The sequence below is a fragment of the Crotalus tigris genome, unplaced genomic scaffold (assembly GCF_016545835.1).
Source record: "Crotalus tigris isolate CLP2741 ecotype Arizona unplaced genomic scaffold, ASM1654583v1 scf7180000018716.860359, whole genome shotgun sequence".
Taxonomy (NCBI): domain Eukaryota; kingdom Metazoa; phylum Chordata; class Lepidosauria; order Squamata; family Viperidae; genus Crotalus; species Crotalus tigris.
Window position 1 is genome coordinate 257565 of NW_024097164.1, and position 14107 is coordinate 271671.

Genomic DNA, 14107 nt, shown 5'->3' on the forward strand with positions numbered 1-14107 from the left:
TGTTCCCTTATCTCTTTGAACAATTGATAATTAATGGATTATTTTATTTTGAACTGACCTGATTTGCTATGCAAAAAAAGAGCTGAAGGAACAGCAAAAAAATAAATATCCATAGCTGCAAGAGACCGATGACTAAAAACACTGCAACACAAAAAGTCCTAGCCTCTTTTCTAGTTGGCTATTAAATTAGTAGTCTGCCAGCAGGGTCAGTAGGAATGAAAAGCTTCATGGCTGTCTCTTCTGTTCCAACAATTCTTCTCAAGATGTTTGAAATGGAGTGATCTACATTTCACGTCCTTGTTCAGCAATCCTGTGGTCTCTGAGTATTGCACTTAGGGAAGGTTCTGTCAGAATTTGTACAGCTAAGGAAGAATTGTCAGTAGGACATCAACCCCGGCATATGTCCTGAATGCAGTTCTTATCCTTTAAATGTTGCAATAACAGCATTGTTGAGGATCTCTGCACTCTTCATAACAACACTTTATGCGTCTCTCTTCATTTCTTTAGCTTGGCTGTATATTTTTATGTAGTTGAAAAGAAGACTGCATTATAGTCTTCTGACATTATAGGCCATTTGGATAATGATTCTTTTTGCTAATTAGTAGAGCATATGTTTCCCATTTTTTCCAAAGCCCACAAATTACAGAATTAAATTGTCTTCCAAGTATGAGCATTCTGTTTGCCTACTATCCCTGAAGGAGAACCATGTTACTGAAAATTGATCTCATTGCCCACCTGCCTACTACTACTGCACCTCTGTCATGGCAACTGATTCAATGAAAAATTTGTTCAGTTCTGGGAAATTAGGATTCAGTTTGTTGTACTGTATTTTGCCTATTCTGTTGATTTAATAGATAAAGGATGCAATTAAAATAAACATATATTTCCCCCATTTTTATCCATTTAGTCATTTTAAATTCTTGAAAAAGCTGTGGTTAACAACTGTGCGCCGAAGTTGCCCAAAAGTATAACTTATATTTCCAAGAAAAGTTGATTTTCCAAGTTGAAAAAAAAACTTGCTTTTTTTCCTTTATATTCTCAATAATAATAGGGAATGCCAAAAATTTAATTTTTCTCTTAATGTTGCTCGGGTCTTAGACAGCATGCAGTGCTATCAGTTAAAATGTAAGAGAATATTCAAATTAAGAATTGTTAAATGTTCTATATAATTATTGAATAATGCAAATTCCCTTTGTGCTTTTGATGATTTCCTGATGCTAATGGACAGGTAAGAATTTTATTTCTGACACTATAAGAAGAAAGAGGATGCTTTGGGCTTTATTTGGGTGAGTCCCCTGTGTCTTAAAGTTTAGTTTCCATACATTCTTAGCACTTCTATGGAGAAGTATTTTCTCTATAAAAACAAACAAACTATAGTATTACAAATTGCTTCAGTTATGGCTACTGCAATGGCTGCCCAGATTATTTCAGAGCAAACCTGATGTGTTTATTTTTATCTTCAATGCTTTAAAGTCAGATATTGTGTGATATTGCTATGATGCTCTTGGGAACCATGACATGGACCTTTAGAGCAGCTAGGCTTGTACTTTTCTTCCACTTAACAACACAGTAGCTCCTTTGAACTATTCTTAGAATAGTTATTTTGGACTTGCAAAGTAATGTCACTGCTTTGTAATTCTATCTATATCTATCGATCTATCTGTATTATTTTTTTACAATTTTAAAAAAGTTTATAGTTAAGTATAATAGTTCGCCATTTTATTTCCTATTCCTAAAAATATGTAATTCATTTTTTCAATACTATTTATATTTATTAATAGTTTCCTCATTTTGATTCCTTTTTAATAGTATCTCCATATCACCACCATAAAGTTAGACTAGTACAATTCACTTTACATGAGGCTACTTTTGAAGGCCATTCTAAAACTGCAGTTGCTGTAGATATCAGTAGCCCACGTATTGGCAAGTCAAAACTTTCATGGTGATATAATATATGTACTATAGGTCCTGCATTAGCTTTGGTATGTTTCTGATGCCATTCAAAGTCAGTTTTTATTTACGAAGCCTTATATGGCTTGATTCCAAAATATTTTCAGAATCACCATTGTAAGTGAAATTGACCCTATCCAGTGCATTTTATTTGATGGACGTTATTAATCATTCTCCATTTGAGGAAGATTAGACAGACCATGATGCATAAACAGTGTATCTTAGTAGTCTATGTTTAACAGACTAGCCCATCCCAGTGTTTGATTAGCATTACTGTGACAATTTTTTGAAAATTGATTAAAACATTTTAATAATATGATAATGAGCTGTCACCATAGGGCTCAGCAGAATACAATTATAGTTTTATAAACTGTTTATTTTAATGCTAACTTTGGGAAAACAGAAGTATACAAAATAAATAAGTAAATCTAACACAACCTGTTAGAGAACAATTAATAACAGAATACAGAAAACCTATCTGGTTCACGTTGATTTAAAAGGTCATATTCTCAGTGAAAAAGACAATCATTTATTCATTTATTTACAATCCATAACCAATATATAAATGGTGATATTACAACACAGTAAATATAAAAGTGATGTAAAAATATTAAAATAAAGCTTAAACAGACAAGCTTGAAGTAATTAATAGTGTGGTGGAAACATTAAATAAAATCTGCAAGACATGGGTATTGTTAAAAACTTATCTACCATGTTGCAGTTGGGACCAGGAGTTCCATCATTGAGTAACACAATCATAAAACAATGTGTCACATGACCATACTGTTTAGCAACAGAAATTCCAATACTAAATGAATCGTGTCATTAAGTGAGAATATCACATGATCATTATGTTCTCTCAACTTCCCTATACAAATGGTGATCATGTGATTGGATGCTGCAACCAACATAAGTATGAGGACTAGTTATAGCTGCCACTCATTCAGCATCATCATAAGTTTGATCTCTGAACGATTATTAAGTAAGCAATATATGTAGTGGCCAAAGTTGATTGCCTAGGAGAAAATGGATAATCTGCTTAGAGGAGAATTTAGATTTTTAACAATTGTTATTAGTTTGTCCTCCATTTATTGCATAGAGGGCACTTAGTTATGAATGTGAAATAAATTCAACTTCTATATCATAACATATACAAGTATTAGTAGGGAATACTGATGTATCTACCAGTTGTTGTCCTTATAGATAATTTGATAGTTTGGGTGAAAGTGAAGTGTCTTCTACGTGAATTGTGGGAAATACTATAAAAATATCTGGCAATAGAGTAGGAAAGGATGGGTATTGAGTTGTAATGGAGGTGGAAAATTCTGATTATATCCGTTTGGAAATCTAGGTCTATATCCTCCATTGAAGATTGAAGGTAACATAGTAACTATGGTAACTACGACTTTATTAGGTAGAGACCTAAATATTAGACCTAAAGATCTAATATTGGAAAATAAAAGCTAAGTAAACTAAACTGAGTTTCATTTTCCTTTTTGGGAAATTAAATTAAAACTAAGAAATGATCCAAAGATATTCCCAAAAGAATTTGCTCCAACCAACATGTGATATGACAGAATCTCACATGAGTCCAAAGGAAATGCAGCCTAATTCCAACCAGATAAGGTGGAATAAGGAATCTGAGTTATAGTCTTTAAAAAACCCTGTTAATAGTCTTCAGTGTTTTCTTCCTTTCCCCCAAAATCCTTTTTGCATATAGAGAAGACCCATATCTTTTTTTATTGTCTTGTCTTGACTCATCCTTCCCCACTCCCCCCACCCCAGTTAGTGCTACCTCAGCTTAATGTCCTTTTAACCAGATAATGAACATCAGCTGTGGTTCAGATTAATGAAATGATTATTATTTTATGAAATTTATGTTCTGAAGCAATGAGAAACACGTGTCTGCATGGACCCACCCACATATATATACTGCTCAAAAAAATAAAGGGAACACAAACGTATAGGATCCTATACGTTTGTGTTCCCTTTATTTTTGTGAGCAGTGTATTTTGGAAGGCCATCATTTTTGAAAGACCTTTGGCTTCTTTTTTGCTTTATAATAGTAGCAATTTGGGGAAATTTGAGGGAGAAGGGAAGAATGCCAAACATAATTCCCATCTAAATGCAAAAAGTGTTTTGTAGAGGTTGAGCTGTGCACATTCATGGCAGTCTGTCCATGTAGAAAAGCACGAGATTCACTTGTACTCAAAAAAATTTAAAGGAAAGATACAGATGAATGGAATCTCTGATTCAATTTCATTCTTATAATAATATCTAGTTTAAAGTTCCTAGCAAAAAAAATCACAGTGGGAAAAATATATAACACTTTTCCAGGTGCCATAGGTTAAAAAAAAACCCTTTTCTTGGTTATAATTTTCACCTGATAAAATTGGGATCTAGGAGGATATTTTAGTGATTGCTTCTTGAGAGTAGGCTAAATAAATAAAGATACACAAATAGGAAATCAGTTGTTTCTTGTTACTATGATACTTCATTTCAGTAAGATTCAATTTCTTCTTCCCAATGGGGAAGGGAATCACAATGCATGTGAAAAAATAAGCAGAGTAAGCTGTAGTTTATGCATTACTTTCCTCAGTTTTAAGAATTATAACAAATTATAACAAAAAACCTGAGCAAAATTCATAGGTTGGGCAAATTGTAGAGCATATCTCTTGCCTTAATTCATAAGTAAGTCTGATTTATCATAATCTGCCATCTGCAAACATAGTTGAAAATTCTTTGGCCTGTGAATATTTATGTTTATTTTAATTTTGATTTATTTAAAATGATTATATTCAAAATGTGAGAAATTGAATATAATTTTTCTCTTTCCAGTTTTGAATCAAATCCCAAACAAGTGATTTATTGAAAATGGTGTACAGGATTTATACAGGTTGTCCTTCACAGTAAATTAATGTGTTTTATATTCCTCTTTCCAGATTTTCCACACGTTGCCTGATGCTTATTTCCCTGAGCCAACCCCTGTGTCAATCTCTCCTCCAAATGCTCCACCACGACAATCAAGACGACAGGGGCAACGTAATAGGAGGCCTCTTGCTGTATATAATCTCTGTCTGGAGCTGGATGACAGTAAGATGTTCATTATATTGTCTATCTTGGTAATAGTGGAATTGCAATATATCTTTAGCAATAGTTTTCATTTCATTATTTTTGTTTCTAAAAATCAGAAAACGAAGTTAAGATTCTGATAGAACACATTTTTTATAATAGACTATTTACATAATTTTAGGAAAATGTGCTTTAACTGAATTTTTAAGTAATTGTATTTAATCTATGACAGTAATTGTAAGTTGCAGAATAAATGGAATAAGATAAGCAAAAGGAAAGCTTTTTTAGTGAGTTTGAAGTGATAATAATGCATTTGAATTTTAATTTTACCTAGGCTGAAAAGACAACAGTAATAGCAGTAATATTGATACTCATTATAGGTAGTCCTCAATTTATGACCACAACTGCGCCCAAATTTATGTTGTTAAGTGAGACATTATTTAAGTGAGTAGTGCCCCACCTTATGACTTTACTTGCCACAGTTGTTAAATGAACACTGCAGGTGTTAAGTTATCGCTAAGTGAATCTGAATTTCCCATTGACTTTGCTTGTCAGGAGATGGCAAAAGTAGATCATGTGACCATGGGATACTGCAAACATCATAAATATGAGTCAGTTACAAAGCGTCTGAATTTTGATCACATGACCATTGGGAAGCTGCAGTGGTCATAAGTGAAAAAATGTCATAAGTCACTTTTTTCACTATCATTGTAACTTTGAATGGTCACGAAATGAACTGTTGTAAGTCAAGGACTATTGGTATATAATTGCATATACACTGTATATACTATAAGTTATCAAACTTATATACTATAAGTTATCAACGATTTGGATGAAGGGATAGATGGGGAACTCATCAAATTTGCAGACGACACCAAGCTGGCAGGAATAGACAACACTCCAGAAGACAGGCTTAAGATACAGAAGGATCTGGACAGACTTGAACACTGGGCACTAACTAACAAAATGAAATTCAATGGTGAAAAAAGCAAGGTTCTACATTTAGGCAAGAAAAACCAAATGCACAAGTACAGCCTAGGTGGCACCATGCTCAATAGTAGTAACTGTGAGAGGGACCTCGGAGTCCTAGTAGACAATCACTTAAATATGAGCCAGCAGTGTGCTGCAGCTGCCAAAAAGGCCAACACAGTGCTAGGCTGCATTAACCGAGGGATAGAATCAAGATCACGTGAAGTATTAATACCACTCTTCAATGCCTTGGTAAGGCCACACTTGGAATACTGCATCCAGTTTTGGTCACCACGATGTAAAAAAGATGTTGAGACTCTAGAAAAGAGTACAGAGAAGAGCAACAAAGATGATTAGGGGACTGGAGGCTAAAACATATAAGGAACGGTTGCTAGAATTGGGTATGTCTAGTTTAACGAAGAGAAGGACAAGGGGGGACATGATAGCAGTATTCCAAAATCTCAGGGGCTGCCATAAAGAAGAGGGAATTAAGCTATTCTCCAAAGCACCTGAAGGCAGGACAAGAAGCAACGGGTGGAAACTAATCAAGGAGAGAAGCAACCTAGAACTAAGGAGAAACTTCCTGACAGTGAGAACAATTAATCAGTGGACCAGCCTGCCTCCAGAAGCAGTAAATGCTCCAACACTGGAAGTTTTTAAGAAGAGACTGGACAGCCACTTGTCCGAAATGGTGTAGGGTTTCCTGCCTGAGCAGGGGGTTGGACTAGATGACCTCCAAGGTCCCTTCCAACTTTACTACTATTTCTTAAATGAGAAAAAATAGAATTGTGCAAATAAAATATAACAGTTTTCAGGATGCAAATATTACATTAGCAGTTTTTTCCATTTAAAATACTTCATTTAACAATGATACAGTATGTATAGATATAAAATGATAGACAGGCAGACAAACTGACTGACTCATTTCCCTCCTAAGTAATACATCAGCAGTAGTCTGAACTATTATGGTTGGTTGCACTGTCAGCCAGATGTTTAGATTGGATTTGTCATTTTTGTCCTCCTGTAGAGTTCTTTCCAAGGACCCGAGACAGACTAAACTTGTTTAATAATATTAGGTATTGTTGAAGGATGTAAGCTGTCATAGGATGTAAGCTGCTCCCACTAAAGTTGCCTTTTGCAATTGACTGATGGTGATTTTCTCACTGCCAATGGCATTCAAGTGGTACGCCAGTTGTTTTGGGATTACATCCAACGAGCCTATTACTATTGGTGCTATCTTTGTTTTGCTACTCCTATTTGCAAGTCTTTGTAGGTTTTTTCCCCCAGTTCTTTCTTTCCTATTCTGCTGTCTCCAGGTATTGCAATGACCATTATCTAGATTTTTGGTCTTTCTTATCGACAGTTGTTAAGTCTCAGATGTTGTGTGACAGGTGATGCTTGTCTGTTTGAAAAGTCCAGAGCATTTTAGTTTCTTCATTTTCTATAACTTTATCTATTTGTGGACATACCAGTTCTTGCTTTTCTTGCGGATAATTCCAATGCACCATTGTTCCAATTTATTTAACATTGATACAGCAAATCACACACATACACACATATCTCAGACAGGAACTACTATAAGGTGAACATTAACAAACTCTTTTAAATCTGAAGGAACAAACTTTTCATCTTCACTTTTAACATTTTGATCTCTTAGGACAACGATCCCCAACCTTTCTGTCTTGGCAGAAAGACCACTTTCTGCCCAGGGGGTTGGGGTTCCCTAGTTCCAGTCATGATGTTTTCTCCCATAAGTGTTTAACTTCGGTTTGCAAGCCCTAGTATTTCACATTTTTTTTCAGATTGCTTTTCATCAAACCTATCATTACCCACTATATAGCAACATCAAGAAGACTTTCTTTTTTTCAATGACTGTTATATCAGGCATGTTATGAACAAGATGCCTATCTGTTTTGAAATCCCATAAGATCTTAACCTACTCTTTTTCCAAAATTCTTCATCTTAATGGGCCCAGTGGTTTTTGCTACATTTAAATCCAAACCTCTGACAAAGGTTGTTCTTGAGCTAGAAAAATAAAGCCTTCAGTTCCTTTTTTGTAACACTCCTGATTTTATCCAGCTCCATGTGTGGTTTTTATTGGCTTTTCCACATTTATATACACCCCAGGTATTTCTCCTGGTCGGGCATTTGAATTTAATAATGTTTTTTAGACTTTTGTATTTTTTATTATTTCTTTCTTACATTAACTAATTATATCTCTTCATAAAGAAAATGAGCTCAACAGCCAGAAATATTGTAGGCAGCTTAATTTTAGTAATATGCAAATAGATGACATGGAATAATAAACTTTTATTTAATGAGATGTATTTATTGACAGACAAATAGTGCAATGTTGTAAGAATATAACAAATATGAACTATTAGCTTTTATATATAAATACAAGTGATGCCTTTTGTCTTCCATACTTTTCATTTTTTTTATTAAATAGCAGATCCAAACATGTCCTCCAGAAAATCAGTATATACGTACATATATGTATGCATGTATTATAGATATATATGGGGTAGGAAAAGTACCAGATATGTAGTGATGTGTTTTTAAAGATTGTACTGTAATGTTTAAAAGAAATAGTTTTAAAAATAGTTTCTGCACTGAACTTCTTAGAACCACCATAAGCATCCAACAGGACATCTGTAGTTCTGTTGGAGCAAAAATAAGTATGGTGGCATCTTAAAAGCTATGTTATTTGTCATGGCATGAAAGTTCATTCCACGATAAATCTGTTGATCTTTAATTTTCCATAATACTGTTTATTCATTTTTTAATTAAGATATCACATTTCATGGCAGCCTCGCTTGCCATAAGCTTTGAAGTTAAATTCCAATACTTTGAGGATGCCAATAAAAACCCAAACATACTTTGGAATAATAAGTGGCCTATCACTGTTCAGACTTTTAAATATTTTAAAACAAGATCAAGCTGAGATTTTAAACTGTCAATAATAGAATTGTTAACAGCAATATATAATTGTTAATAGCAATATTAAAATCCCACTGAGTTTCTTTAGTAATTTTGGATGACATGTTAAATTCTTTATACAGCCACAGAGTCCTTTCATAGCTTTTAGGTGAACCTCCTGTATAGCAGTGTTGGCTCCTGTATAGCAGTGAATTGTAATACTGGAGAACATAGTACAATTTGGGATAGATCTGTATTCACCCAAGACAAAGTAAACGGTTCTAATTTGTCCTGTTCCAATTTAGTTTCTTCTGTGAATTTTCATTGATTTGTAAATGGCAGTGCAACAACCTAACCCAAAAAATAAACTTCACTTCTTTCCATAAAGCATTTTGGCGGTTAGAGTTAGGAAGAGAGTACATAAAACAAGAAGTCCTCAAACCTCCATAATTGCTCATTCCAGAGAACTCAAGAGTACTTGGGGAGCATGAATATAGTTGTAATATCAAACTCATATTGATCCAGAGGTTATTGAGATAAGTCTTGGTGACAGAAATATCCTTTTCCTTTCACTTAATTCAAACGGCCATCCTGTTCTGCTCTATTCAAAGCAATTGTTGAGGTTCTGACTGATGAACCCAACAAAGTAAAGACAGACAATTATATCTCTAATGCAAAGCTTTATTGAATGAACCATTTCGCCACTATTGCTAGGAAAACCAGCTTTGGAGGTTTCGCTCCTAAATTTCTAATTAAGGAATAGAAACCTCCTTCTCCTCTTCATGCAAGTCATGCTGCCCAATTGTACGTTAGGCAATTGTTATGAGAGAATCCACAATCATCAATAAATAATTCTCTCCTCGTGTCTTTGTTTGTCACAAAGTAGCCGGCAACTGTTAACGGCTCACATACCCCTTCCCCCCAAGTGTATGGCAAGCTACAAAGCAGTTGTGTCTGGACCATCCTGGTCACTCTGTGAGGCTTGACAGTAATCTTGTAGTGGAGGCTTCTGAATTCTTGTATTCAATGTTGTTTTCATGGGGGTTCTCTAATAAAATTCTGAAGAATGGATTGCTTGGAAGAGAAGTGATAAAAGGAAAGTTGGCTATACCGCTATGCATGGCCTGCAACCACTTGCATTTTACTTTCTTCTCCCCTCCCCTCTGCCCTCCCCTGGTATTTTAGTACTTTCTTGGCAGTATTTTTGAAGTTGCTTGCTACTTCCTTCCCCATAGGTTCAGTGAGTGATTATCCCCAAGACACCAAAATGGCTCCATACCTAAACCCATTATCTTCCTTTTTCTAGCAAGTTTTTTTATCACTACATCAAACTGGCTCCCTTCAACTTAATACTGCGGGATTTTTTTAAGCAATGGAAAGAAAACCCTTTTAGTAAAATAGGAGATGGATTTTTTTCCCCTCCCAAAACATGCTAGTGAATCAGGAATCATTCTAGATTACTATGGACGATCACATGACAAAGTGAAATGTATTTGGGATCTAGCCCTCAAGAAAGTTCATTAGGTTTCTGCACGTTCCTGTTATACAATTCAAAGGCGTACATCCTCCAGTATAGAAGAATCTGATTTATGCACTTGCAAACAGGGCTGTGGGGAACTACAAATTTGAAGGCAAGAAGGGGGTTAAAGCCCATGGGGATATTCTGCTCCTTGAACTAAAAGTGACTTTTTCCGGGACACATGTTCTGCTTTTTTCTGTTGAAATTATGATTCCAGAAAAAGATCCTGTTCCTTTAGGATGCTATATGAGTTCCACATTGATCTAAAGCACCTTAGTCTATGAATATGAAAGATTTGCACAACCTATTTACTTTATATCCATATATATTATCTTGATATATTGATACAAAAGAATGATAACCTTGAATTTAAGAATATTCGTACCTACAAATACAATAAATAGGAAAAAGAAGTATAAAAAATGGTAAATACAATGTTGAGTCCTGCTCAACTTTCTTACCTTGTCATTCCTGGAAATCCTCTCCTCATATAAATGTCTGTAACTCCAGGGAAGCGTGCATGTATATGCACACACAGACATCACAGATAGACAGACAGACAGAGAGAGAGAGAGAGAGAGAGAGAGAGAGAGAGAGAGAGAGACACTATTAACTGTCCATAAAATTTGAGAGGTATCAGACATTCAGTAGATACACCATTTTCAACTGATAACAAAAGTTCTCCTGCTCCCAGACAAATTACCTGTGAATTGCGGAGGGAGATTCTTACTACTGTAATTTTTAATAAAATTAGCTCCTCTGCTTGCATATATTCAGTATTATTTCTTTCACATGTATACGTGACTCTCATATGTAGAAACACATCACACATGAACATTCTTGTATTTCATATAGAAAAATAAAATGAAAGGGAAGCAGGTGGCAGTGGTGAGAAGGAAAGGAAAGGAGAATCTGCGTTGTGGAATGAATAAAAAAGAAGGAACAAAACTAGAGATGGAACATATAAATGGACAGAAAAGAAAAAAATAAAGTCTTAACCATGTATTTAAAAAGGATTAAATTGACCCAGAAAACTGGTAAAAAGGGGTAAAGATTCAGTCACCCAGACATAGCCACCATCTTGACTTTTTGACTCACACCCCTTGCGTTATGGATTTTTCAGGTTAATCTTAAATAATAAGAATCAAAAAGAATGTGTACAGCCATTTGCATCATGGGCGCCTGCAGGGAGAGCAAATGTTAATGTGTGTATCATGGTAGAATAATGCATATCTTTCAACTTAACTACTTGTATTAAGATCCAGATAGAATTATGCAAAAATGAAGCTTACATCATGGCACCAACATTTGCATGTTATTTTGATTCAATGCCATTTTGTACAAATACTCCTGATGTAGATCTATGCCTATTCACATAGTGGTTTCTATTCTCAAAAGAAGACAAAAAGAGACCATTACCAGCATTCAGAGATATTGGGAAGGGACCTATTTTTCCTATTAGTTAAATATTTTTTATTTTCTGGGTGCTCCAGTAGATAAAATTTCCACTTGTCACTTTAATCTCAAGTTAGTGTGGAATTCATCTTGCCCTACTTTTATTCTTGTTTCTTTTTTATATGATAACCATTGGATCTATCATATCTTGACATTTTAATTATGTGGTCTAAAATAATACCCTGGAGCAGTATCTGATTCTGCTGTGAACTGTTTTCCACAGCTTGATAAGATTGTGAGTAGTTTTTGATCCTTTATTTTTAGTTACCTCAATGAGAAGTTCACGTAGGAGGATGCTGTACATCTGTATGCTAGCTATTCCTTTAGCATACTTTTCTTAAGATGCTAATATTGATTTTCCTTGCAACAGAACAGAAATGCATTGGAAGCAAAGCTGAGATTTAGAAAAAAAGGGAAATGGATTGGTTTAACATCCAAGCAAAACTAGAAACTACAAAGAAGCAAACAGATCAGATTCCTTTTGGGAAGTATGTGACTTAATATTTCAGTGTTCAATCATATTCTTCTATCATAATATCTTGTGTAGAGGATAGAATGTACTTTGGACATGTGTGGGGAAAAATTGCTCTGCTGCAGTTGTAGGAAGTGATATATAAAATCTAGTTAATAATAGTAAAATATTAATTTTTAAATATGAGACTGTTTGGTATGAGCTTTAAAAATATTATTTTACTATTTAATTTGTAAGTTAATACTGCATCTTCTCACAAACATCTACATTATGGAACATAACATAGGCCCAGTGCCTGTGGGAACCCAGTGGGGCAGGATGCGGGGGGGGGGAGGTAAATAAGCAGATGGCATGCTGCAGTAGACATAACTTCAGGATTGGGTCATAACTACCTTTTGAACTGTCACTCAAAAATCTGTAGTAACTTAAAGACTACCTGTACTTGGGTTGGTTCATTTTATAGCGCGACATGTTTTTTTTTCCTGCTAGCACATTTTTTAATCTTTTGTTGTCTATTCATTAACATATTCTATATGAAATGAATTTGGTGAAAATACTATATTAATGGCTATAGGTAAGGAGTCCCTGTAGATTTTACTCCACTAGTCATTGCCAGCTATAAGGGGAGGTTGTCATCTCTGTTTCAAGGCCAGTGAGCCAATTCTGTCTGAAGTCATTTCCGCAGTCATGTGGCCAACATGATGTCATGAAGCAGTATTACCTTCCCACCAGAAGTATCTATTTATCTATTCGTACTTCCAGACTTCTAGGTTGGCAAGAGCTGGAGCAAGGACAGGAGCCTCACCCCATCACATGGCTCTTGGGTCTTGAATCTGGGCTATTGGTTTCCAGCCAAGTCCAGGGTTTTAAGCTCTGAGCCACTGCACCATTCTATATTAATGGCTATATTACCATTTAATTCACTCGGGGATTTTTTCATGCTTATGTGCTGCTGTAAGCTTTATTATCTAATGGTAGAAAGTAAAAGCATATAAATTTTTGAATTTTATATGCACAAATACTTAAATGAGATATTTGCTAAAATATGTAAAGTAGATAATAGTTCTTTAACACTTCCTTGAAAAGGATTTTTGCTTTAATGAGGGAGCTGGCCATCTGGTGTCCTTCTGCAAAAAAGAATGCCCTGGTTTATTTTTCATATTATAATACACTTTTTTGCAATGCAACTTCTTTAATAATAATAAGAAGAAGAACAAGAAGAAGAAGAATATGATGATGATGATGGTGATGTCATTTGCCTAATTAAGTTGCTTATTTACCTATGGCTCCAGGAACACTGAGTTTAAGAATAATTCTAAAAATTAAAATGATGTCCAAGCTTTCTTTATTATTGCAGAAATAGTTTTATAGTTAGTAATAATGCATGTATATGTAATTTTTATGCTTATATTACAGAAACATAACGTTTAATAAAGTTGCTTTATTTAGATATATATAGCAATGTCTTCTGTGATCTTAGAGAGTCACAACAAATTAATTTTTACAAATGCCAGCCTTACAGAGTTTGGGTGGCAGCCCAATGGGGTAAGTAGCCGTCTTCTGCATTGTGATAGAATACAATACTTCTGCATTGAATTTCTAAGCAGTGTATTTCAGCTCATTATTACAGATGGAAGAGATGCATTATCAGTTAGGTAAATGCAGTTGATATTTTGGAAGAGAGCAATTATATGATGTGCCCTTAGGTGTCACTGGGTTACATGATTCTTTAGATGTCACTAAATTGAATA

General features: G+C 34.7%; 1 protein-coding gene across 2 annotated transcripts in view; it reads left to right on the plus strand.

Moving 5' to 3' along the window:
- The window catches only part of ARHGAP10 (Rho GTPase activating protein 10), a 114571-nt gene that overhangs the window by 75435 nt on the left and 25029 nt on the right, over nucleotides 1–14107 (plus strand). For both annotated transcript variants that reach the window (XM_039355656.1, XM_039355658.1), the window contains one exon: nucleotides 4893–5043. In XM_039355656.1, coding sequence (XP_039211590.1) covers nucleotides 4893–5043 — 151 coding nt within the window. The remainder of the gene's footprint in view (nucleotides 1–4892; nucleotides 5044–14107) is intronic.